This window comes from Harmonia axyridis, chromosome 3 (assembly GCF_914767665.1).
Source record: "Harmonia axyridis chromosome 3, icHarAxyr1.1, whole genome shotgun sequence".
Taxonomy (NCBI): Eukaryota; Metazoa; Arthropoda; class Insecta; order Coleoptera; family Coccinellidae; genus Harmonia; species Harmonia axyridis.
The window spans coordinates 10,178,878-10,204,832 of record NC_059503.1 but is presented as its reverse complement, the minus strand read 5'-3'; the positions used below and the strand labels follow the sequence as shown (position 1 = coordinate 10,204,832).

General features: G+C 35.4%; 1 protein-coding gene across 3 annotated transcripts in view; it reads left to right on the top strand.

Moving 5' to 3' along the window:
- LOC123674821 (gamma-aminobutyric acid receptor subunit beta-like) overlaps positions 1-25,955 on the top strand; it is an 87,209-nt gene that overhangs the window by 22,738 nt on the left and 38,516 nt on the right. For all 3 annotated transcript variants that reach the window (XM_045609913.1, XM_045609910.1, XM_045609911.1), the window contains exon 2: positions 12,123-12,223. In XM_045609913.1, coding sequence (XP_045465869.1) covers positions 12,123-12,223 — 101 coding nt within the window. The remainder of the gene's footprint in view (positions 1-12,122; positions 12,224-25,955) is intronic.

Sequence of the window (25,955 nt, the reverse complement as noted above, 5' to 3'; positions counted from 1 at the left end):
TATAAGGGACTTGATCTTTCTATCGAGCTCTCGGTGCGTCCGGTACCTTCTAGAAAGAGGCAGTTCGTTACAATACTCATAATCTCCATGAAATTCTGATTTCGAAATACCCTCAGAGTAATAAACATAGATAGAGGGAGCATATGTCATATCCAGTAAGAAAATTTGGTCCCCAACATGAACTACCAAATTTAGCATGAAGCGCGCGGAAATGAAAACATATCAGTGATACGATATTTCACTAAATTGGCGAGTTTCTCCACAAAGAACGCACTTCTTATGTCCCATAGTGAATCAACGTTTCATATAAACTCAAAATATATTGAAATAAATATATCAGAAATTCAGAAAACAAACTTCAAGCTCGCCAAACAACCTGAAACAACCGATGACATTAGGAGAGCAAAAGTTGCCAAAAATTGGATTTCAGCAGGTAGATACAGAAAATAATAAATATTCTGCTTATTATAAATTCGACCATTAGGAATAATATCGGATTCCAAATATTCAAATTTGCATATTTAATCGGGAATCACTCAAGTAAATATATTTCATTCAATACAATATACATTCAAAACGATATAGTAAAATTGTGGATTTGAAAATATATCACAATTCGACAACGTAATCTAACCATGTTGGGGACATGTAAAAATTGCGTATACTTCCTCTATCAATGTTTATTACTCTCAACCTGCCAAAATATCGGCATATTTTCATTTCGGCTTGATTAGTTGGGAGCAAGAAAGGAGATTTTTAATCATCCGAAGAATATCATCTTGCCTCATCACAGCCTACCTGCTTTCAAATTAATATTTTAAAGGGACAAAAGTCAACCCGAGGAATGTCATCATCGTGCACATAGAAATCTTCAACCCTGAATTTTAATACGACCTCTAAAGAGCACTAATTCGAGTTCTTCTTTTGCCATATTTATAAGAATAATGCCATCTACCCAGACGAAGGCATCATTTCCCCTAAAAGCGCCGGGTTTTTCATCTCACAAGAATGGATCGTTATGGAAGTGACTCCATCGCACGTGAAATCCATCAACTGGATGAATTCTGTAAGTTTCATTGCGGACATAGAACACGCCTCAATTTTCGGTGCCTCAAAGAATGAACGCGTATTCGTTCGAAGTGAATTATTATTATTATTCTACACACTTGAAATGTCTTTTTTATAAATCATTTTCCAATAGGAAGCATAAAATTCAAGATGGCTATGATGGCAATACTGAGAATTATTTTTTGACATTTCTGTTCAATAGGTTAGGTTAGGTTCGGTTTAAATTTTTTCATTTAAAGATTTCAAAGGTTCAACCGAAAAATAAAGTAAAATACTCCAGCACTGCTTCACCAATGATATTATCACTTTACAATTGAGCTGTTTAATATGTTTATCGAAATTTGAAGGATTTGGAGAAAATAAATATGTTTAAACATTTACGTACTCACTGGAAACATTTATACAAAAATTGATTTTTGAAAATTTCAATATAAAAACGGTTTAAAGTACAATAATTCGCCCTTCTGCATGACATATGAGAGGACAATAATTTCATCAATGAATATTATAGGAATGGACCTAATCAAATTTCAACATGGGTTCTAATAAATTTCAAATAATTCATGACATGTATATTTGACGAACAGGTTATCAAGAGATGCTTCAATAATCAACCTGTTTCAACCAGATAAACCAGTGTACAAAATATAATGAGGAAACATTGAATTTCATCAGGAAATTTCAAATAATCCATATTATGTAGTTATATTTGCTACCGAGGTAATCAAGCGATGCTTAATTAATTAAACTGTTATAACAGTGTATAAAACAAATGATTGAAACGTGCCTATTATATGCCGTTCTAACAACTCAACAATGTTTCTGAATGAATAGCATTATTCCTGATGCGAATGCTACTTTGTTATAGAAATATTATAGAAATTAGGGATTGATCTCTAAAGTGACCTAGTTATACTAATTAAATTTCATCAAGAATTATTATCAAATTCCTATTATGCATTTTTTCTATATGTAGAGGATTAGATGGGATCAAGTGATGCAATAAGTCTCGTAAATCGTCTGGACAAAAAGTCATCCATATGGTTCACAGATCAAAATCAGAGAAGGGCACCGGCATTGGTATATATGGACCTAAACTGAGGACTCTAAAGCCCTGGGAAGTGAGCCCTCGATTCTACAGACCGAGATAATGGCTGTTTATGTATGCGCTCAGGAGTTTCTCAAAATGAACCTAAAGGGGGCGCATATCTACATCACCACGTACAGCCAAACCACGCTGAGATCCCTGGAATTGTGTTGCCAGGGGTCTCTGCTGACTTGGGAGTGCCGTAACACCAAAAAGCAACTGGCTAGAGGAAATAAGGTGACTCTACTATGGGTACCAGGGCACTGTGGGGTTGAAGGAAATGTAAGAGCTGATGAACTTGCAAAAAGTGCATCAGGTCCTCCTGGACCTGAGCCTTTCTGTGGGCTAGGAAAAGACCAATATGAAGCTGTGGTCCAGCTATGGGAGTTGAACAACAGGATAATCCACTGGACTAACACTCCTAGACTTGTTCAGGCAAAGAAATTCGTGACGATTTCACCTACCTACGCCAAAAAGCTCTTGAAGCTGTCACGAGCCGAGCCTCGGGTGATGGTGGGACTGCTGACGGGGCACTGTCGGTACAAACATCATTTGTACCGTATGGGAAAGTTAGCAGACGAGATTTGCAGGCTCTGTGGATCGGAAGCAGAAACAGCCGAACACATGTTATGCAAGTGTCCGGAGCTGGCTGGCCTAAGAACCATTCACATGGGGTACTTAATTGTATCTTGTGAAATGAGGCCAGGTTTTCCTTGGAATATGGAAACGACAAATTCAACCTGAGTACATTTCAATTTTGCCCTTATATAGATTATCGAATCAAAACAAGTATACTTTATTAATTTTATACTTGCTTTGATTCGGTTATCTATACAGGGTGTTTCACGAATGATTGTACGCCTGATATAACCCCTTAAGAAAATGTCTTCTATTTTCAGAGCAATGCTTTCCTTCAGCTCCATGACAACTTGATTGAATTGGAAGATTTAAGAAATCATAAATATAAAACTGATCCTAACAGAATTATCAATAACGTTCATAAGGAATATAGTTTTAACTTAATTGTATCTTGTGAAATAAGGCCAGGTTTCCCTTGAAATATACAAACGACGAATCCAACCTAAGTACATTTCAATTTTGCCCTTATACGGATTATCGAATCAAAACAAGTATAATTTATTCATTTTATACTTGCTTTGATTCGGTTATCTATACAGGGTGTTTCACGAATGATTGTACAGGATTTCAGGGCAGCTGCAGGACATTTTGGTGAGTCTGAACAGTGTGACCCCAGTTCAAATAATAATAATAATAATAATATACCAAAACAGATATGGAAAACCTGCAACGCAAAATGAGAACCTTGATGACGAAAGCACACAAGCACCATCCGAAAAGTAGCATTGAGAGGACGACACTGCCGAGGAATAAAGGAGGCAGAGGTCTGCTAGACATCATGGAACTTGCCCATGGTCAAATTGAGTGCCTACGAACATACTTCAAAGACAAATCAGGCACGTCAGAGATCTACAAAGTACTGTGTGAAGCAGACGAATCAACACCTTTACAACTGCACAAGGAGCAATTGTCATACAACCACCAGACAATCCAAGAAAAACTGCAAAGATGGAGAGAAAAGCCCCTACATGGACGACATTTCAACGAGGTGAACCAGGATCATGTCGACATTGAAGCGTCGAACTATTGGCTCACATCAGGTGCGATGTATCCAGAAACGGAAGGATTTCTTTTAGCCATCCAAGATCAAGTGATCTCAACAAAAAATTACTGCAAACATATCATAAGGGATCGAACTATTACTGACGATCGATGCCGTTATGGTTGTCCAACGAACGAGACAATCCAACATATCACGGGAGGATGTCAAATGTTTGCAGGAAATGAATATAAAGAGAGACACGATGCAGTAGGAAAGATACTACACCAAGAAATGGCAACTAAATTAACACTAATTAATTCTGAAAAAGTGCCATACTACAAGTACCGACCGGAAACCATCCTGGAAAACGAACGCTATAAACTGTACTGGGATCGTACAGTTTTGACTGATAAAACAGTCCCTCACAACAGGCCAGATATATTGCTAGTTGATAAACAACAAAAGGCAGCAATACTCATCGACGTAGCAATACCTAATAACAACAACATGCGTCAAAAAGAGGTCGAAAAAATTTCAAAATATAGGGACCTCGAATTTCAGATAAAGCGCCAGTGGGGAATGATATCAACGAGAACTATTCCAATTATCATCTCAACAACAGGAATAGTACCCAAAAATCTCAAGAGAAATATCAAGCAACTAGGACTTAGTGAGTATATATGTAATATAATGCAAAAAGCTGTTCTTTTAGGTACTGCAAGGACGGTGAGAAAATTCCTAGGAAGCGAAGGACAGGTCCAAGGATCGCGTGTAAGAGGACCAGAAGTTCGACGAGAACCAGGGGGACCACAAGGACCGGACACGACCGAGCTCAGCCCTTCTGATATTTTAAATATCTGGGATTGAGTGAATGTTCCTCTTAGCGAGGAGTGAGAAGCCGACGGCGAGGAAAAATCCTACGCGTATAGGCAAAAGTCGGATAATAATAAGGGATGCTTAAATAGGGATTCACAGCTCGACTTGACATCAAAGCTTTTTGACTTGGGCTTGACTTGAAATAAACTCAAGTTCAAGTCAAGTAGTAGTTTTTCAATGTTAAATCAAGAACTTAATAAATAAATACTTGACATTGAAAACTACTACTTGACTTGAACTTGAGTCCATTTCAAGACAAGCACATTATAGAAATTAAGGATTGATTAGGAAAGTGATCTAGTCTAGTTATACTAATTAAATTTCATCAAGAATTATAATGAAATTCACATTATGCATTTTTGCTATATGTAGAGGAGTAGAGGAGATCATGGGATGCTTAAATAATCAACATGTTACAATGGTGTCCAAAATATATGTATACCTAGTGGAAACATTCTGAAACGTGTCCATTCAAAAATTAATTCCCAACAATCATGAAATGAAAGCAACGGCCTATGGAAACGCTTCAGAGAAAAAAAATCTACGCCGTTCTAACATATCAACAAAGTTTCAGAGTGAATAGCAGCCTTCATTATGTGAATGCTACTTCGTTCGCTGGGTGGGATTCATGGAACTAGTCCATTATTAATTCTCTTTTTCTTGCGAATATCTCTCTACGTTGACGGGTCTTACAGGTATGAATAAATTATCATTCCTAATGAGGATTCTTGTTTGATTTTCGAGGCACCAGGATTACGTGGTCTTCGCCTCCTTGTGGAGTCCACTCGTGGCACTATATATAGATATTATACGGAGATGTGTCTACAGCGAATTTGGGGTTGGTTTGGTAGGAATCAAAACTTGCATAAGCTCATCAATGTCAAAGACGACTGAAATATGGGAACAGCACGTAAACCGAATTACGTTAACCTGAACAACAAATTTTTTGCTGTGGAAAGTTGAAACCTTTGTGTGGAATCGGAAAGTTTGGCGATTGAGAGGAGAATTTGTTCTTATTGAGATAGTTGACATTGTGCCTTGTAGTGTTAGATGTATAAGGATGTTTCAGTGGAAGCACAAGACTTTAATTGATTGTCTTCCGGGTTCTTATAGTGATGAATCAATTATGTGTCCCCGATATTGTGAATTGCTCTTAAAAGCGTATGCTTTCAATTGTGTGGAAGTAATTTCATACTTAATTCTCAAATTTAGGTTGAATCATAGCTAGTGATTATATTTTCAATGAGGGCAAAAATTAGAAATAGAAATATTAAGAACTGTTTAAGAAATGTTTGAAAAAGAATATAGGATATATAGGGTGTTTTTTTTCGAGATATATAACTTTACGTTGGCATTACTGTTCAAGATGGCGACCGATTTAACAGCTGTCGAGTGATTTATTCTCAGTTTGGTTTAGCAATTTATCATGAACAACGCCTGAACAACGCTTGCAAATAGTGCAATTTTATTTCGAAAATAATGGTTCTGTGCGGAATACGTATCGCGCACTACGTCCATTTTATTTTGTTTAGCGATGAAGTCACTTCTGGTTGAATGGGTACGTCAACAAACAAAACTGCCGCATTTGGAGTGAAGCTAATCCTCAAGTGTATGTCGAAACACCGTTACATCCAGAAAAATTGACTGTTTGGTGCGCTTTATGGGCTGGTGGAATCATTGATCCGTACTTCTTCAAAAACGATGATGGCCAGAACGTTACAGTCAATGGTGATCGGTATAGAGCCTTGATTACTAACTTTTTCATTCCTGAATTGAACAACCATGATGTCCAGGATCTGTAATTCCAAAAAGACGGCGCAACATGTCACATAGCTCGTGCCACAATCGATTTATTGAAAGACACGTTTGGTGACCTTGTGATTCAACACCGCTAGACTACTTTCTGTGGGTCTATGTAAAGTCATTGGTCTATGCGGATAAGCCACAAACCCTTGACCATTGGAAGACAACATTCGCCGTGTTATTGCCGATATACGGCCACAAATGTTGGAAAAAGTCATCGAAAATTGGACGTCCAGATTAGACTACATCCGAGCCAGCCATGGCGGTCATATGCCAGAAATCATATTTAAAATGTATTGCCATAAGATTATCTTGCGGATAAATAAAATTCATGTCAATCGAATAATCCATCGTTGTTTTATTGCAATTTAAAGTTCTATAGCTCTGAAAAAACACCCTTATAATGTTATTTTTTGGACCTTGCGTTTTTGATTGAAACACTCTTCACAAATCCCCTGGTTGAAGAATTTTGATTTTGATTATCTGTAATGTCTCCAATGCAGAAGTCAAGAAGAGAATATTATATTAGCGTTGAAATTCATATAAGGACTAAAGGTTGAATAACTTGAGCTTTGTATGGCCTGCTGGCCCTTATTGACTTCATTATTACGTTTTATGATTGAAAAAAACCAAAAAGGTGCCTTGTTTATCACTCCTAAGAAAGTAAAAAAAGTATAATAGTACCGGAATGAAGCACTTGAAAATACTGGATTCAATAAGACTTCTTTCAGTTGAGTGGGGTTTTAGTGCGATTCTTAAAGTGGTCATATACTGAAATATTCGTTAGATTTATTTCAACCTTTGTTCAGGGAAAACTAGACGATATAAGAATTTTTCAATCCTGTGATTGAAAATGAAGCATCTCATGTTATGGAGTAGTAAATCCTTGCCTTCAAAAGTGCAATAATTTTAGTTTTAGCAACGATGGTGGAGTCTGCAATGAAATCATAAACTTTGAATGAATTTTCTTCAACTCAATTTTTCATTTCTAGCTGATCTTAGCTTCTCCTCGGTTTTTCACATTTTAGTACGGATCTTAATCTTATTCCATATTAAGAACAACAACTTTTACTCTACAGGGTGGGTGTTTACATACTCCGAAGGGCGAAGTTATGAGATGAAGAAACTATTAAAAATGTTTCGATAGTATAGAGAGGCACCTTAGAGCACTTACCACCGATCTCCCCGTGTGATCTTGACTTTCCAAAACAAGGAATTCTACTGAATATAATATTTTGTAACCCAACGTCTCAGCTTTTATAGTTTCTAAGTTATGATTTTTTTAATATTCCGTTCTGAACATAATATGTTAAGAAGCAATGAAACCATAGAGTATAATTGCATAAAAGTTGGTTATCCATAGTAATCTTCTTATTTGTCAAGAATTTCCAACATAACTCTCTGAAACACTGCTAAATTTCCAATCATAATGGCGTTTTATAACGCTAATAGCAACACCTGTATCGGCTAGCAAATAAGTTGATGAGCTCCGAAAGCAGTGTTCTTTGTAGGAAGATGAATCGGCTAATCTGTTATTTTGATCGGCAATCTTACAAAAGTGTTTTTACCTACTGGCCGCGTTAAACATTTATTATATCTATCATTCACAAAAAACAGTATACACATTTCGGGAAAGCCAAAGCTTTCCCAAGATGTGTATACTATTTTTTTCACGACCCAACTACGCACTCATCAGTGAAAACTAGAGGGCGCTTCAAATAGCGCCCTCTATAGTTTCCGTCTAGGACTACAAAAGGAAAATATAGTGCATTTCCTGGTGTATAATTGACTATTAATTATTTAAATGATTTGAATACTTTATAAGAGAGGAGAAAATAATAAACAATGTAAAATGTTTCGTGTTTTTCATTTGAGGATATACACTGTGTCCGTAAAGTATGGAACAAATTAATTTTTATCTAAACAGACCATTCTAGGAAATAATCCTGAAACACGTCGATTTTTTATTTTAATTTACCGTATTTTAAAATAATAATCTTATATACAGGGTGAATCACTTTCGAGTAATAATGTCACCGTCATTTTTTTAAATGGAACACCCCCATTTTGTCTCAATTTTCCGATTACTCTAGCTGTGCTGATTGCAAAAATGTATCACATATTGATTCCAATTGGTACAGGGTGGACAAAAATACAATAGTTTTGTGTGTGTCCATAAAGTAACGCGTAACATTTTTTATTAATTAAATTAACAATATTATCAAAAATACTTATTGTCTAGCGGCAATTGGGTTGAATGTAACACCCTGTAGTTTGTTAAATTTTTAGATCAATAAAAATGAGCTGTTTCCAAACATATTTGGTACTTGTGGTCTTGCAGACAGAGTATAAAAGAAATTATTTCTTATTTTTATACATTTTTATTAATTTAAAAATGTAACAAACTACAGGGTGTTACATTCAAACCAATTGCCGCTAGACAATAAGTATTCTTGATAATATTGTTAATTTAACTAATGAAGAATGTTACGCGTTACTTTATAAGCACACACAAAACTATTGTATTTTTGTCCACCCTGTACCAATTGGAATCAACATGTGATACATTTTTGGAATCAGCTCAGCATAGAGTAATCGGAAAATTCAGACAAAATGGGGGTGTTCCATTAAAAAAAAATGACGGTGACGTCATTACTTGAAAGTAATTCACACTGTATATTAGATTATTATTTTAAAATACGGTAAATTAAAATAAAAAATCGACGTGTTTCAGGATTATTTTTTTAAATGGTCTGTTTAGCTGAAAATGTATTTGTTCCATACTTTACGGACACAGTTTATTTAAAAAGCGTACTACATTAAATGTAAGTGATTCCTGAGGAATCACTTACCCCTAATGTAACTACAGGGTGTTACATTCAAACCAATTGCCGCTAGACAATAAGTATTTTGGATAATATTGTTAATTCAACTAATGAAGAATGTTACGCGTTACTTTATGAGCACACACAAAACTATTGTATTTTTGTCCACCCTGTACCAATTGGAATCAACATGTGATACATTTTTGGAATCAGCTCAGCTAGAGCAATCGGAAAATTGAGACAAAATGGGCTCTTCCATTTAAAAAAAATGACGGTGACGTCATTACTCGAAAGTAATTCACACTGTATATTAGATTATTATTTTAAAATACGGTAAATTAAAATAAAAAATCGACGTGTTTCAGGATTATTTCTTAAAATGGTCTGTTTAGCTAAAAATGTATTTGTTCCATACATTACGGACACAGTGTATATGAAAAGCGTACTACATTAAATGTAAGTGATTCCTGAGGAATCACTTACCCCTAATGTAACTACGTATGCCCCTTACCCGATCATTACATTATTATCGACCTCCCTTCTATACATTGTTTGGTCCTCAGTTTTTCTTAACGGAGTAGCAGAAGCGAAGTAACACGAGATTATATTGAAATTATAGCTCTTATGATTTATAGTCTCATTCACTCGGGAAAATGCATTTGTAGGATGGTGATCGTAAAAAAAAGGCGTAAAGTTTTACTCCGACATAAATTGCTCAACAATGGTCTTATTATATTCGCCAAATGAATTAGGCGGCAGGAAAAAAAAAAACAACTGGATATATCCATTCGGGACTGATTTAATGAAATGAATCGTTCGTTATGGATGCGAGGGGTTTCCAACAATCATCTCTTGAAATCCTTGGAGATCTGTTTATTTTAGACCTGCTCGCAATCGAGGTTTTCGCTGGAATAAAAAAAGGCGGTGGGGAAATTCATTCATCTACAACTTTCACGTAACGATAACGATTTGTTGAAATTAAAAACATTCGAATTATGAATTATTAATCGAAATCCTTTTTATTATATACATACCCCTAGGTTTCTCAAGAAATAATATGGAGCTGGGATGAATATTTTCCTATATTTCAACTGCAATAATTTTGATAAAAAATCTTTGTTTGTTACTCTTTGCTTTATACAGAATAAAACAAAATAAGAAAAATGAGAAAAAATCTAAATTTATCGATTATTTATTCCTGATTAATTATAGTTGCTCCACAACTGAATCCAATTCAATAGTCCTTATTAATACCTCTTCTTTCAATCAACTGCCCAATACGCCTAGGCTCTCCACGAATCAAGTCATTAATGAAATTTTCAGTCATATCGTTCCATTCTGCCCGAAGGGCTAAACTCAATTCCTGAAAAGTTGTAGGTGGATTTTGGCGACTGGATATTGTTCTCCCTAAGTAATCTCATACGTGCTCAATTGAATTCATGTCTGGTGAGTTTGCTGGCCAGTTCATTCTCTGGATATTGTTCTCTTGAAGAACGTTTTAAACCCTTCGTCTGCGATGTGGTTGGATGTTATCATCCTGATAAATGAAATTATCTCCAAATCATTGCGCAGAAGAACAATGATTGGTTCAATGATGTTTCCTACGTAGATGGCACCAGTCATTGTTCGTTAAACGATAATAACAAGGGTACGACTAAACATTATACCCCCCAGCACATTATTGAACCGTCTTGAAAGGGCACAACTTCCCAGGCGAAATTGAGTCGATCTAGTCTGCCTGGATCTATCCAAATCCTTTCTCGTCGATTATCACTTTGTAAACCGAATCGTGACTCGTCCAAAAAAAGTACGTTGCGCCGTTTTGGTTGAAGACAGTCTTGGTGGTGTTCTGTCCATTGCCGATGGGTAGCTCTATGTCCAGGTGATGGCTGAGGTACTCTTAAAGGTCTTCTTGATCTTAAATCTGGGGAATGCAACCGTCTTCTTATGGTACTGGTAGAAAATACCCGTCAGTAGGTCCTCAAAAAATTACTTCGAAGAGCTGTTACAGATACCGTTCGATTCCTTCTAGTAAAATTTACGATATAATGGTATTTCTTTGCAGATGTTACTCTGGGTGGACTAGGTACAGGTCTCAAGGCAACTCTGTTGGTTTCCAGGATCAGGGCCACTATGCGCCTTATTACTGAAGACCGTGGAATATTCAAACGTTGCGCAATCTGGTGGTTTGACAAAGCTTCTTGATGTAGGGCTACTATTCTTGTCCGGTCAAACTGAGACCTTGGAGGTCCTGGCATATTCCACGGAATATTCTCGATATTACAACTCTCGTTATTCGCTGAAAAACTGATTGACTTCGAATACAACTGTTTTCTCCCAAACAAGAAATATATTTTGCTGGTTTATTGTTTTTATTTGATTTCATTCTAATATTTTTCGATTAGTTAAGGTTGTGTTACGTTAGGTTAGGTAAAAAAGAAGAGAAATACCTTCATTACGAAAATTTCGGAATGTCGTCTCCAAAAGACGTATCAGAAATACAAACAGCATCGTACCATACCTACCTTTCTCCCGATCAAAGGAATCCCCCCCACCCCATCAGATCCTCCCGATATTTTTTGTCATATCTCATATTGTATTCGCTTATTGTTTCCTGAAAGCCTCCCAAATATCCTGGCCATGAATTTTTCATCACGAATTAATCCACGTATACGGATTGATTCCCAAAAGATACCGAGATACATCCATCCTTCAAGGAATTCCCTCTCTCTCGCTCTCTTTTTCCCCCTCCCAAAGATCGAATTTGAACGCCGAGAGTTGATGGCCCCGATCGGCAACGTGCCACACATAAAAACTAATCAACGTCCCTCTTTTTTCGCAGGACTCCACCAGGGGGGAGTTACCTGGGTGACGTGAACATCTCGGCTATCTTGGACTCGTTCAGCGTGAGCTACGACAAAAGAGTAAGGCCGAACTACGGAGGTGAGTAATTTGGCTTAAGCAGCTACTTTCTGGAACACTTAACACACTACGCATTATGCGAGTACACTTGGCGAGCAGAAAGAGTACTATGAGATCTATTCGAGAAGGACAATATTAGAATATTTATATTACATAACAAAAATTGTAAGAAGCATATTATGCACGACTAGAAAAATTAATTCTAGAAGTGCGTTATTGTCTTACAACTCAAGTTGTGTACTATACTTTTTTTCGACCGCTATCATTTCCATAAAAACTTAGGCAAATCCAAAAACTGGTAGCAAATCACGTCACAATTAGGAAACGTCAAAAGGTTATCGGCTACGCGGGCTGATCGCCTTGACAACCACTAAAGGTTTTATTTATTGGTTATTCACCGTGCAATTCACTCTACAGATGCTACCCTGTTGGTTGTTGATCGTGCTTTCTGTTTACGGTGAAGTAAAGCGCCAGTTTCACGTTGCAAAGTGCTTAAAATAGCCAGGTGATATGTGATTGGTAACTTTCTGTAGGGGAGTAGAAAACATTGTTGAATTTGAGGGCCTCTGATCCGTGAACAGTGAAATTTTCATACATAATAGTCAAGAACTTCCAAATATTTTCAGATTTGAAAGTAAATTCTATCTAATTCATTTGTACCTTTGAGTGAAATAATCCACGTGAATATTTACTTATATCCATATTATATACGCTGTAAAATGTTATCCTCCTCCTTTTAATTTCATTTTCCTAGATGGTTTTCACAACCAGAATGTGTTTTGCGCTTGGACTGGATAGCTATAGATATGAAAAGCAATATCCTCTTATCTCATTATTAGATTTTATAAGAATTAAGGGTATTCCTGAAAAATAAATTATGTAATATGTCTTTTATTACTTTATAGAGATATTGTTTACCACTTTTCAGTTTAGACTTAGTAAATATTCTTTCAATTCTTTCTTCAAATTAATTCTCGAGAACATGAGCTGTCAACGGTAGGCGTGGTTTGCGTGGATTCTATGACCCAAGTCAAGTCGACGTGAAAATTATTTTCGTTTACGAAGAATTTTCATATTTTCTAAGTAAATCCTAATGAAACTATATGGAATCGAGGGTTCTCACAATTGGTTATCCAAATTTGTTCGTATCAAATTTCTATTCGAATTTTCATTTTTAATAATGATTTCTGTTAACAATTTTAATTCATTGATTTTTCATTGAAATTAATGGAATATATCCATGAATATCGTTTAGTGATTTTTGCATTGAAAAATCTTGGTTGACAGAACTGTTTTCTATATCACAAATCTGACTTCCGAGTACCAACATATAATAATGAAATATAACCATGAAATTTGTTTGAAACGATTTTGTTCTACAAAAATGAACGGATTTGAGACAGAATTAGAGAAATGTTCTTAAAATTCTCAAAACTGAGTCGAAGAAATTCCACCGCAAGCTCGTATTACTCTTTCTGTCCACTGAGTGTAGCGCACCTTTACGTATATACGGCTGTGCTTTGATAAAATGGGGGAATTACCACTTTATTTGTATACCATGAATAAAACATGCGATGAACTGAAATTTAGTTGTTACTTCTCCTAATTTCAATGTCATGAGATGTTTCAATAGCAGGCGTTACAGATTTTCGTTTGGTAATTGGAATGGTAAATTCGGAGCGTTATGCCAATGAGCTTTTACCAATTAAAACGAACAAGCTTCATTTCATTCCAGTGGAAATACTATAGTTACCTTATCCGAACTGATGAACTAGGGAAGTTAATGAGTGGGTTTAGGTTCTTAGGTTTTACACAATAATTTGACATTTTATTAAATAAACTCCTTTGACCTGATTAGAGTCACTATCAATCGAGAGATAAAAATAAATTTTCAAAAATTGTTATTTAATCTGAGTAATCTTGTTTCACAAAAGATCTATGACTTTCCTTGGTAGGGTTGTTACCTCTGTGGACAAAAACAGAGTATCGGTTAACGACAAGTCTTAAGTGGAAATCAGTGAAACAGATGTGCTAGATTTAAGATTGTAGATTCGATGAGTTTTTCGATTTATTAGACGTTCTATTGATTTGGGCAGTTTTGTATGATTTTGTTCTTTCTCTTGGTTGTAAAAACGAGTATACCGGGTGGTTCAAAAGTCTGGAAACGGTGAATTTATTTCGGGCACCGGTGGAAAATCGGAATTCTGATACTGGAGTCTTTAGTAATTCCGCCCGAGGAATCGAATGGGCCCATCATATTTTGGACCCAAAACGGCCTTATACAAGATATGAGGCCAAATTTCAAAAATTCAAATACAAACCCATCTTTTTTATTGCAAATTCGTATTCAGCGGGAAATTTTACATCCGAATTGGTTGAAACCGACATTTTTTCGTTCATTTTTGGCCCTTTGCAGCGTTTTTTGTTCAAAAATCTTGGGGCGTTCATGCAGATCAGGATACAAAAATTTATATTCTGATACTGAGGTCCTTAGTAATTTATCTCGTTGAATCGTTCGAGTCCATCAGATTTTGGGTGCAAAAGGGCCTTATACGAGATAACTTTGAAATTTCAAATGCAAATCAATCTTTTTTATAGCAGATTTCAAAGTTGGGTTTCTTATCTCGCCCTTTCGTACCCAAAATCTGATGGGCTCAATCGATTCAACTAGAAAAATTACTGAGAACCTCAGTATAAGAATATGAATTTCTGCATCCTGATATGAATGAACGCCCAGGGATTTTTGAACAAAAAACTCAGCATAGGGCCCAAAAAAAGACGAAAAACTGTTGGTTTCAACCAATTCGGATGTAAAATTTCCAGCTGACTCCGAATCTGCAATAAAAAAGATGGATTTGCATTTGAAATTTCAAAGTTGGGCCTCATATTTCGTATAAGGTCCTTTTGGGTCCAAAATCTAATGAGCCCATTCGATTCCTCGGGCAAAATTACTGAAAACCCCAGTATCAGAATTCCGATTTTCCGCCTATGCGCGAAATAAATTCACCATTTCCAGACTTTTGAACCACCCGGTATAAAATTAACATATTCGAAAGTGCAGGTTATTCAGAATAATATAATATTATATCAAAAATTGTCCTGGATAATATACTTTTACTCAATTGGCACTAGTAAATCTTGCAGAATGTTAACAATTAAGTGTAGGCACATTCCCTGCAGACATTTCGTATTTTCTGTTCAACTTGATGTTCTGCACGATTCATATTCTGATGTCTGATAACGTGCAATGTTTCAACGCACGCAATGACGTTAACGTTAACTCTTCATCCACCTACCGATTGAAAAAAATCCTTTGAGGAAGTCACGATATGCATTCATTTAAACAGATGGGGTATATCCAATTTCCATATGAGAATTCGATTTCTCGTAAACGATTTCCGGAACGAGAATCGATTTCCCAGGTTGGAATACAAGCAGGTTTCGTTTTTTGCATTATTGCTTCGAAGATAAGGTTGATGATTTCAATAAGAAAGGAAAGCTATTAATTTTTTGTGAGTTGGTAGCGAAACGGAAACTATAGGATTTTTCAGTATGAATGATACAATTTTAAATGGTTATAATGGCAAAAATGTGTTGTATTTTTTCAAAATTTTTATGCCAACGTTCAGAAAATTTTAAATTGTTCTATCAAAATAAGTGCTCATTCATTAATACAGAGAGAAATTTAATAGAAACTCATGGATTTGAAATTCATATAACGAAAGCATACGAGAACGTTCTCTAGACAACTTTTATCCCATTTTGTACTAACTTAAAAATGCTTATTCAATATGTGGGACTGGCGCATTCACCAATTTGTGTATACGGGAGGTGTTCCTAAATTGGAGATACAAAAAAAAATGAGAGATTCCTTAGATAATTTTGAAAAGAAGTCCTATAAACATGATAAACGTTTTGTTTTCGAGATACAGAATGTTTCTTGTAGTCGTACTTTTTGTGATGATTATACTAGCCTATCGATTATTCATTAATCTTCGCTACTGATTGAGTGAATAAGGGCCAAATCTTATCATTATAAGCTTACTAACTGGTTCTTTATAATAATTTTAATTTTCCTGAGGATTACTACAAGAAACCGAGAAGTGTAGTACAGGACCAAAGTTTCTTTCCACATTTTTCTAAACTATCAGTGTTCCAAAAAAAAAACCTGAAGGAAAGAAGCATCGTTCCAGAAAAAATTTAATCCTGTAGATTTGCATTCAAAATTAGCATAACACAAGATGAAAACTTCAAATTAGAATATCTTGTGAAGGAAAAGTGCTATGAGATAAGAATTTGAAAAAAACGTCGAACCTAAGCACCCTGTATGTATCTCCAAAACAAAGTGTTTGCGGGCTCATGTTTATACGACTATTATTCCTTAAAATCCAAGGAACCTGTCATTTTCGTTTGTATCTCCATTTTAATGTAAATTCTGTAGAAGCTTATGAAAAGCAAAACAATTTCAATTCATATAATTAAAAAATGGAAATATAATAACTGCAATTTTTATTTTCCATTTGACCTAAGAATTGTCACAATCACACCCAATTTCAGAAAAGTTCCTTAAACTTTTACTTTAACCATGTAAAATTGTAAAATTCTTATTGGGTGTTTCGAAATTACGTGAACTTTGAACGAGGTGGTAGTATCACTCATTTACTGTCGATTGAGCCATATTTATTGATAACCCAAAATCAACAAATCTTGTTCTTGTGTTTTTTGAAAATTTCTCACCTTACTTCAGTTTTCGTCAATTTTTTCTACGTTGACCAAGTTTGATTCGAATTTTGGATTATTTATCAGAAAAGGATATGATATGTACGAAAAAAGCAGTACCAGATGTGAAATAAGTATAAGTATGATTTGAAAGTGGATATATAAAGAAGATAAAAGAGAAATTTCTAATATAAATTTGCCTGCAACTGTATTCATTCATATATGACAGAATTATTTCAAAAACTTTCCAAATTTCTTCTTTATTTCATAAAAAAGTTTTCGTTAGAATGCAGGCACTAGTTTTGTATCAGCAGATTTTTATTTGAAAGGGAAAAGAAGCAAAGAAAATAAAGTAATAAATTACATATTTTTTTATTGCAGTCAAACTCAAAATTTCAGTAGAAAATTGATTCATAAATGATATTTGAAATGACCTCCACCATTCCTAATACAAGCACGTGCCCTCTTTATTATTTCTTCAGTTCTTACTTTCCGCCTGAAATTTAATCTCAATCCTCTCACAGCTTCCTCTATTCTAACGGTCTTAGATCCGGACTTCTCGCTGGCCACGAAAATAATCCGAAATTATGATAAAATTTTGTCAACGTAGACAAAAATTTACGAGAAATGGAGTAAGGTGAGAAATCTTTTAAAAATCACACGGCAGCAAATGAGGCATACTAACACGTCCTCCAAGATTCATGTCTAATATGGAATTTTTTTTCCGACAAAAAAAAACCACATTTACCTCTAAAAAAACCTAATTCGTAACATTCTAAAGTATCCATCGACCAAAAAAAAAAATCACAAACATTTAAATCCCGATCGACATAATAAAAACATCGCAATAAAATTCCCGGCGAGATAAAATATCGAAAGAACCGTCACTCAGCACAGCAGTGAGTGCGCTGCGACTCACTTCAAAGACCTCGCGAACATGAACATGTCCTAGAGACGGGCTGAGTGCTCTTTCTATTCATACCGGATGGGTATACAAAGTGGTAACTAACCCATTTTACGTATTTACAGTAACGTATACACAAACACACATACATCCAGTTATTAATATATTTATCATCTGAATGCGGGGACCCCCGATTGTCAGTTCGGGACCTGGGATCGATAACTGGGAAGGGTGTCCCTCCCAGTGCTGGCGAGCCAGCTTCTCTCCTCCAGACCGCCATTCTGCATCTGGCCTCTGGACGGACAAGCGGAATCTTTCGTTCTCACTTCCTTCCAACCCGCATGGACGGATCCTGGAGTGACGGGACTGCCAAACGTTTGACGATAGTGTCACGGTTTTTAACGCTTTTCGAATTTATCACGATATTTCGTTGAAAGAAATCGATGATTTTTTTTTTTATTTATGATGAACGTATTTTATCTTTTAATTAGGTTTTTGGCGAGATGTTCTCGAGTCGAGATCGCTGGTGGACTCATTACCTTTTTATCCTTGTAATGAGACCTTTGTGGTCTGTTGGGATATAAATAAATAAATAAATAAATAAATAAATGAGTTAGGCAATCCAGCGATCTCTTCCCAAGACACACCCTCTCACACCTTCGGGTGAGAGGTGGCTCTGCTGCAACACGGCGAACCCTATAAACCCGCCGGGGTCGAATTAAGTTTGACGCGAAACTCATACCGCCATCTCTTGGGCATACAGAGTCACTACAAGTCTTTGGGAGTTTCAAGAATGCCAATAGGCGATAACTTATTCAGTCCAAAATCTTCAAACATTTTCTTATTGATCAAATCGTACTGAGAAGTACAGAGTGTTCCTAAATTAGAGGTAGGTACAAACGAAAATGAGAGATTCCTTGGGTTATTTTAAAAAGGAAACATCCTGTAGATATGGGCCTGGAAACGCTTTGTTTTCGAGATACAGGGTGTTAAAGTTTTTTTTTTCATAGCATCTGTAAAACATAAGATATTCAAATGAAATTTTGAAATAGTTCAGTTATTTCAATTTGAGTTAAGTTGAGTTGACATTTACATATTTTTAGATCAGTGCCCAGTTTTTCCTCCAGAAATTTTTTTTGGTGGTCTAATGGTATTTGAAAAAATGTGAATAAAAACTGTTATCTAATAGTCAACTTTTTGGTTTCTTGTAGTTTTGTCGTATTTCGAGAAAGATTTTCAAACAATTCTCTCGAAATTCTCAGGAAAATTCAAATCATAAAAATTCAATCAGTTAGCTGTGATGAATAAATTAATTTTAGTTTTTTTGTTTATTTTCCCAATATGTAGCAATGATCCATAAATATTCGATAAAATGGTATAGTCATCACAAAAAAGTAGTCCATGTTTATAGGACTTTCTATTATTAAACTCATCCAAGGAATTTCTCATTTCCATTTTTACCTCCAATTCAGGGACATATTGTATACTAATGTTCATATGCACCGTTTTCAATCAAAGCCTAGCTTATGAAAGCTAGCTCAAGTTAAGCTGAGTCAACTCAACAATTATGTCAACAAGCTTATAGCTAGTACAAGCTAGGTTTTCGTTTTGTGTTGGCATGGTTACTGTGTTCCATAGAGTCATATAATTGAAGAATAGACGCTCACAAAAAACACCAATGCCGAGGGTTTGAATTTAGAAGAGCTCATCAGACATAAAAGTAACGGTGCATACGTAATTTGAAAATTAAGCTTGCTTAATGTATAAGCTTGGCTCGATTGCATACGGTGCATATGGACAAAAGTGGCATAGAAAAAAGAACACACAGTAATAAAAAATTTTTGCTATACACGTCTCTAAGGAGTTAGATTCATAATTGATCAGAACTTTGGAAGAATTCAACCATTCGACAAAAAGTAGAAAATTAATAATATGTTGAGCCTCCATACAATATATTATACGCTCAGAAATACGTCTGAGTATACTCCTAATAAAATGATGGATTTCCTCTAGAGATATATCATCTCAGGCTAGTTGTTTAGGGTGGTCCACATCTGATGTCTAACTATCTTCGGAACTACATCGGTGAGAGAAAAATGGATGGCCCATTTTAGAATTCCTTTTTCGAGGAACGCATGAAAAATGAAATCATTTTTAGTTTCTTTAGTCTCGCAAAAAACACTTTCTCTAAGTGTTGTGGGAGATCTCATCATAAGACATCGAATTTGAATCACCCTGAACATCGTGGCGAAGTGCCAAAGTCTGTGGAGGTAAACATAGTGATCTTCATCCCATAATGTGTTCAATGAGTGACAGATCTGAAGGTCTAGGAGGCCAAACCAAGAAATCGACCTGATTGTCTTTAAAATGGGCCAAAGTAATTCTGGATATATGTGGTCTTTTATGCCTTTGTACAGAAAATTGAGGATCTTTTCTTCTCACACTTAAACAGCCATTATGCATGTCCAAATAGATTCTTGATTCATCACTAAAGACAATTTTATTCCATTCGAAGTCCCAGTTCAGCCATATAAGAGCGAGAAGGCGATTTGGTAAAAGAAGAGTTCCTCAATTTTCTATGGCAAGGCTTATTGCTTATTCCCGTAATTCGACCAAGGTTAGTTCATCTTCTTAAGCAATGTCATTCCTCGTTGAAAATCCAGGCACATTCCGAATTAAGAAGAATTCAATTAATTTTTTGATGTTGCACTAGTTAAACTTGATTTACACTCCAACTTTAGAAATATACTTTCATTCAGTTGGCAGTTGCGTCGCTCCAAGAACTCCTGAAGGAATACGATCCATAGAAAATGCATGAATATATTAAATAATTATTTTGAAGTCCATGCTCTCCCGGTGTCCCAACTTTTTTTTTATTCCAACCTCTTTGAAATGAATGAAGCGTTTCAAGTCGAAGAGTTCTCTGAAAATGAATTTTCGAATTATACATTCGGTTGAGGCATTTGCTGGTCGGATGAAAGGTAATAATTTTAATTGAACCTAAATTAATATTTTTATGAATATGTTCCTAAGTTTATTAACTGCAAGAAGAAGGTGGAGATTTATTTTACAGATCTCGATAGTTGATATTTATTGTTTATAGGGATTCACGGCTTGGCTTCAGCTTGACTTAATTTCAAGTTAAGCTCAAGTCAAGTAGTTTTCCATCTCAAGTCAAGTATTTAGTTATCAAGTACTCGAATTATATCCAGCTACTTGATTTTTAGCAGTTTTATTGTGTAGTGTCATATCAATAAAAAAAATGATGAAAAAGAAGGAACCTTGCAAAAAACACTTTTATTTATCAAACTCATTGTATAAAAGAACCGAAAATATCAACTTTTTTGAAATAGAAACATGAATTATATAATAACAAAATAAAAAATAATACAAAAATAAGGTTTCTTAATATTGAGAAACCTCCAGGCTTTGCTTGATTTCATAATTTTCCATCCAGGATCTAAAACACATGAGACATCTTATAGATTTGTCGCCTAGACTTTTGCGGGTTTTTGTAACTGTAAGAGCAGCTCCAGGAAATTTACTTTCAACAGGAGCTGAAGATGCTGGCGTTGATAAAAAAACCTTGGCCATTTTGACCAAGTTTGGAAAGATATTTTTGAAACTACCAAAATCTACCAACAGATTTCATATAAATGTGAGAAAATTATTAATAAAGTCACACTGGCGACTGCTTCAATCTATCGGCACTCGAGGAATCTCCTTATTTAGTTTAAACGCGCACGAGATTGCAGAAATGTATGCCGTGCGACGCGTCCATATCAAGCTCAAGTAATATCAAGTAGCTTGATATCGAGTCAAGCAATAAATATCTAAAATCAAAATAAGCCAAGATCAAGTATGTAATGTTTCACGATATTGATTTTCCAGTCAAGTAGTTGGTCAAAATGTTAAGCTACTTGAGTTGATGAATCCCTAATTGCTTAAGTAATTGAGTATTTGCCAAATATTCCAGACTTGATGAATCAAATCATTATAATGTAAATTTTTATTATAGCAGGATCTTGGTTCATTCTTGTTTGAGTTGAAGTTGTGTGGGTTTCATCTAAGATGCATAGAATCCCTGGTGTGTGTACTGATTCGATTTTGTTTCAGACTTTTTGACATATTAACTGCCGTTCAAAAATGAAATACTGATTTTAGACTTTACAAACTTTCACAATAAATTAAAATTCTATTCCTATCGAATTTTTAATGAAATGAATTAATTATAATGACAGAGTATTGAAGATTGTCACGAGCATAGAATAAAAAATATTATTATTCTCTACTCAAAGGTCACGAGATCCGAGAATCGAGAGAAATATAAAAAAATATAAACGATGTATGCGCCATCTGAAACGAACGCGATCTCTCGAAATCAAGTAGGTATAAATCTAAAAAATCTGCCGTTTTACAGGTATGAGAAGACACACCAAGTTTTCTATGCATCTTAGTTTCATCATTAAGAATCCCAAAAAAAATGAGAGGTATCTAAAATAATATCGATCAAAACAAATATCAAGTTGCGCTATTGTTTCCTTGTCAAATTGAAGATCCGACTAGACATAACTGGAATAATGAAACAACGATGGTTCCCGGAAGGGGGGGGACTGTATTTCCCCATCTCTTCTGCGACATTAAAGAAAGCCCTTCATTGCCAGAATGCTCGATAAATTTTACCAAATTTCGCTGCGACAGTTACTCCGAACGAGCACCTCATCAATCATTTCCAATTTCGTACTCATTAGTTAGTTATTGTTTCAATATTCCGAAATTAATTGAAATTGTCATCCCAATTTTGAGCTACACGGATCGCTGAACATCTTTTTTTCCCGGGATAAGAATGAAGCGGTGACGTCATGATTTGCTCCGGCGGAGATTTTAAATCGATTCGAGGAGATATTTTTGGCATTTTATGCGCCGGAATTAACCTTTTAAAGCATGATCCCAGAGCTGCCAGAAGTTGTTTTTTTTCTGATTTGTAAAATGTTTTGTGCTCAGTATTATTAGTATTTAACTCAAGAATCTTAAAAGGAAGTAAGAGTACATCCACGTTTTTGCAATCTCCAGATGTACCCATCAAAAAAAAAATTGAAATGCCTCAGCGTTTCTTAGAAAAACATAACACACTGTATATAAAGCAGGGTGGCGAATAATTCTCAAATGTTTCTAGGTTAATATTTTCTTTACAGAAACAACTTTTTCGAACAGAGGCCAACAAGTTTCAACTTTATTTTGAAGTCTTCATCACGACTCTAAAACTACAAATGACTACTCAAATTTATATTAAAAATAACAAAAACACATAAATTCACAAGGGAGGTTCATTTCATTTTAATGATGTTCTTTTTGAGAAGTTCGATTTAAAAAAAAAGCTCTAGGTTTCTAATCATTCTAAGAGATCATAATTCCGAACCTATATTAGACCAATTGAAAAGTCCCCGGTCTGATGCACAGATGGCGGTGCTAGTATTAAATCCATCTGATTTTTAGTTAGCACCATCCTTCAAACGAAACGTTTCAAAAGTTGACAGCAGTCCGACCATTAGTTTGTGAGATATTGCGTCGTGAGTGTAGCTACTTTTGTTATTTGAAAAAGATGCAAAAAAAATGAAACATCAGTGATTGGTATGCTAAGTTTAAACGTGGTGGAATGAGCACTGAAGACGGCGAACGCAGTGGACGCCCAACGACGAAAAAATCTGTCACCGACAAAAAAATCAAAAAAAGTTCACAAAATAATTTTGAATGACCGTAAAGTGAAGTTGATCGAGATGGCAGACATTGTGAAAATATCATCTGAACGTATAGATCATATCATTCACGAATATTAGTACATGAGAAAAATGTGTGTCGCACGAGCTCACAATCGATCAAAAGCAACAACGTGTTATGATTCTGAGCAGTGTTTGAAGCTGTTTAAGTGCAATAAAACTGAATGTTTGCGTCAATATGTGACTATGGATGAAACATGGCTCTATCATTTCACTCCGGAGTCCAATCGACAGTCAGCTGAGTGGACTCCACACGATGAACCGAATCCAAAGCGAGGAAGAACAACAGTCAGCTGGCAAGGTTATGGCATTAGTATTCTGGGATGCGCATGGTATAATATTCACTTATCACCTTCAAAAGGGCCAAACCATCAACAGCGATTATTATGATATATAGCGTTATTGGATCGTTTAAAGGATGAAAAAACGGCCCCGTTTGAAAAAAAAAGTGCTGTTTCATAAAGACAATGCGATGTCACGAATCAATTAAAACAACGGTAAAATAGCTCGAATTGGGATTTGAATTGCTTCTGCATCCACCGTATTTGCCAGATCTGGCCCCCAGCGATTTTTCCTGTTCTCAGACCTCAAAAAAATGTTAGCTGGAAAAAATTTAGTACCAATGAAGAAGTAATCGCCGAAACTGAGGCCTATTTTGGAGCGAAAGACAAATCGCATTACAAAAATGGTATCGAAAATTTGAAATATCGCTATAATCGCTGTATCGCCCTCGAAGGCAACTATGTTGAATAATAAAATCGAATTTTGCCAAAAAAATGGGTTTTCTATGGTAGACCGGGGACTTTTCAATTGGCCTGTTATGGTTTTTAGGGTCATTCATATTTAAACTTATAATTAGTGATATTTCTAGTGGTTTTCTCCAGAAAACACCTGAAGATATATTTGAAGAATGAAAAATCAGTGGTAACTGTAAATTCGGTGATCTTTAACAGGTTTCTAGGTCAGGGATTTATTCACAAAACCAACTTTCTGTAAAAAAGGCCAACTAGTTTCGACTTTATTTCAAAGTCTTCATCAGGGCTCTGAAATGGAACAACAAGAACTACAATCAAATACAGATGCACGAAATTACAACATTAAAAGTTAAAATCTTATTTTTAAAATCTTTACAAACATATAAATTAAGAAAGTGAGGAAACATGTTAGAAAAATATCGTGTTTTGACTAGAGTTGTCGACTTACATTTTCACTTTGTGTGGTTCCGTTGTCAATAATTAAAATGTTGAAAATGATAACAACTGCTTGCATAAAGGACTTTTTAAAAACTGAGGTTAGCATATCAGTTGTTTATGGAGTGTGCGCGTTTAATCTTGGTTGGACAACAACTTCTATTCTAATCTTCATTAAAGATCACCGAATTAATATACATAGGTCTTATCATCATTCATCGTATAATATCGGGGTAACTGTAAAGTTTATAAGGTTAGCTAAGCGGTCGAAAATAACATCCACCATTGATTTAAAAATAATAGCGACATTTCCGACTTCCCCACATCGAGGTGGTAAATAACCTAGCAGAAAGTTATAGACGAAAAAGTCGAAACTGCCAGATATCATATCGAATAACGTGCAAGAAAACTATTCAGCGCCATGAACAGATCTGGCAATCTTTTTCAATTCGAGGAAAATATTCGTTTCGCATGCTTATTGAAATTTGGATCGCAATTTCACGGTAACTGTATCTACCCTCATTATAAATCTAAGGTTACCCACATAGGTAGGCAAGACATGGTTATTAATTCCAAATTAATTTCACTTCAGAGTTTTCAGACGCCCCAAGCTCAGCATGAAAACCTCATTTAGATGTTCCGGTTTGATAATACGAATATATTCTTATTATTTCTGTGTGGGAGAAATAGCAAGACATCAAGTAGATCATTAGTGGTACGTGAAAATACGTCATGTGGGTGTACAACTTCGTACTTCCTCGAGATTTCCATCTATTCGGATTTCTCGATTTTCTTAGAAGTTAGTTTTTCCGTGTTGTACGGTTTCCTGACTATCAGTTCTATAAAATTTATATCGGCTAGAATTAATGGAGATGGTTATGGAGATCGATGCTGGGTTTCGAGAGATTCATGCACAGGGTGGGCCGAATTGGACGCTTTTGATAAGGAATTTCTATAGGGATTTTCCATTCAAAATGGCAACACCGTTTATTATTTTTGACATTTCTCATGTCATTCGCGTTCAGTAGGTTATGTCTTTCAATCATGAAAAGATTCAAGCTTCAACAATGTCTAGAAGTTGTTAAATTATTTCACCAAAACCAGTGACAGGCAAGCTGCAATCGTTACATTGAGCTCACATATCATTGATTCTCAGATGGTAC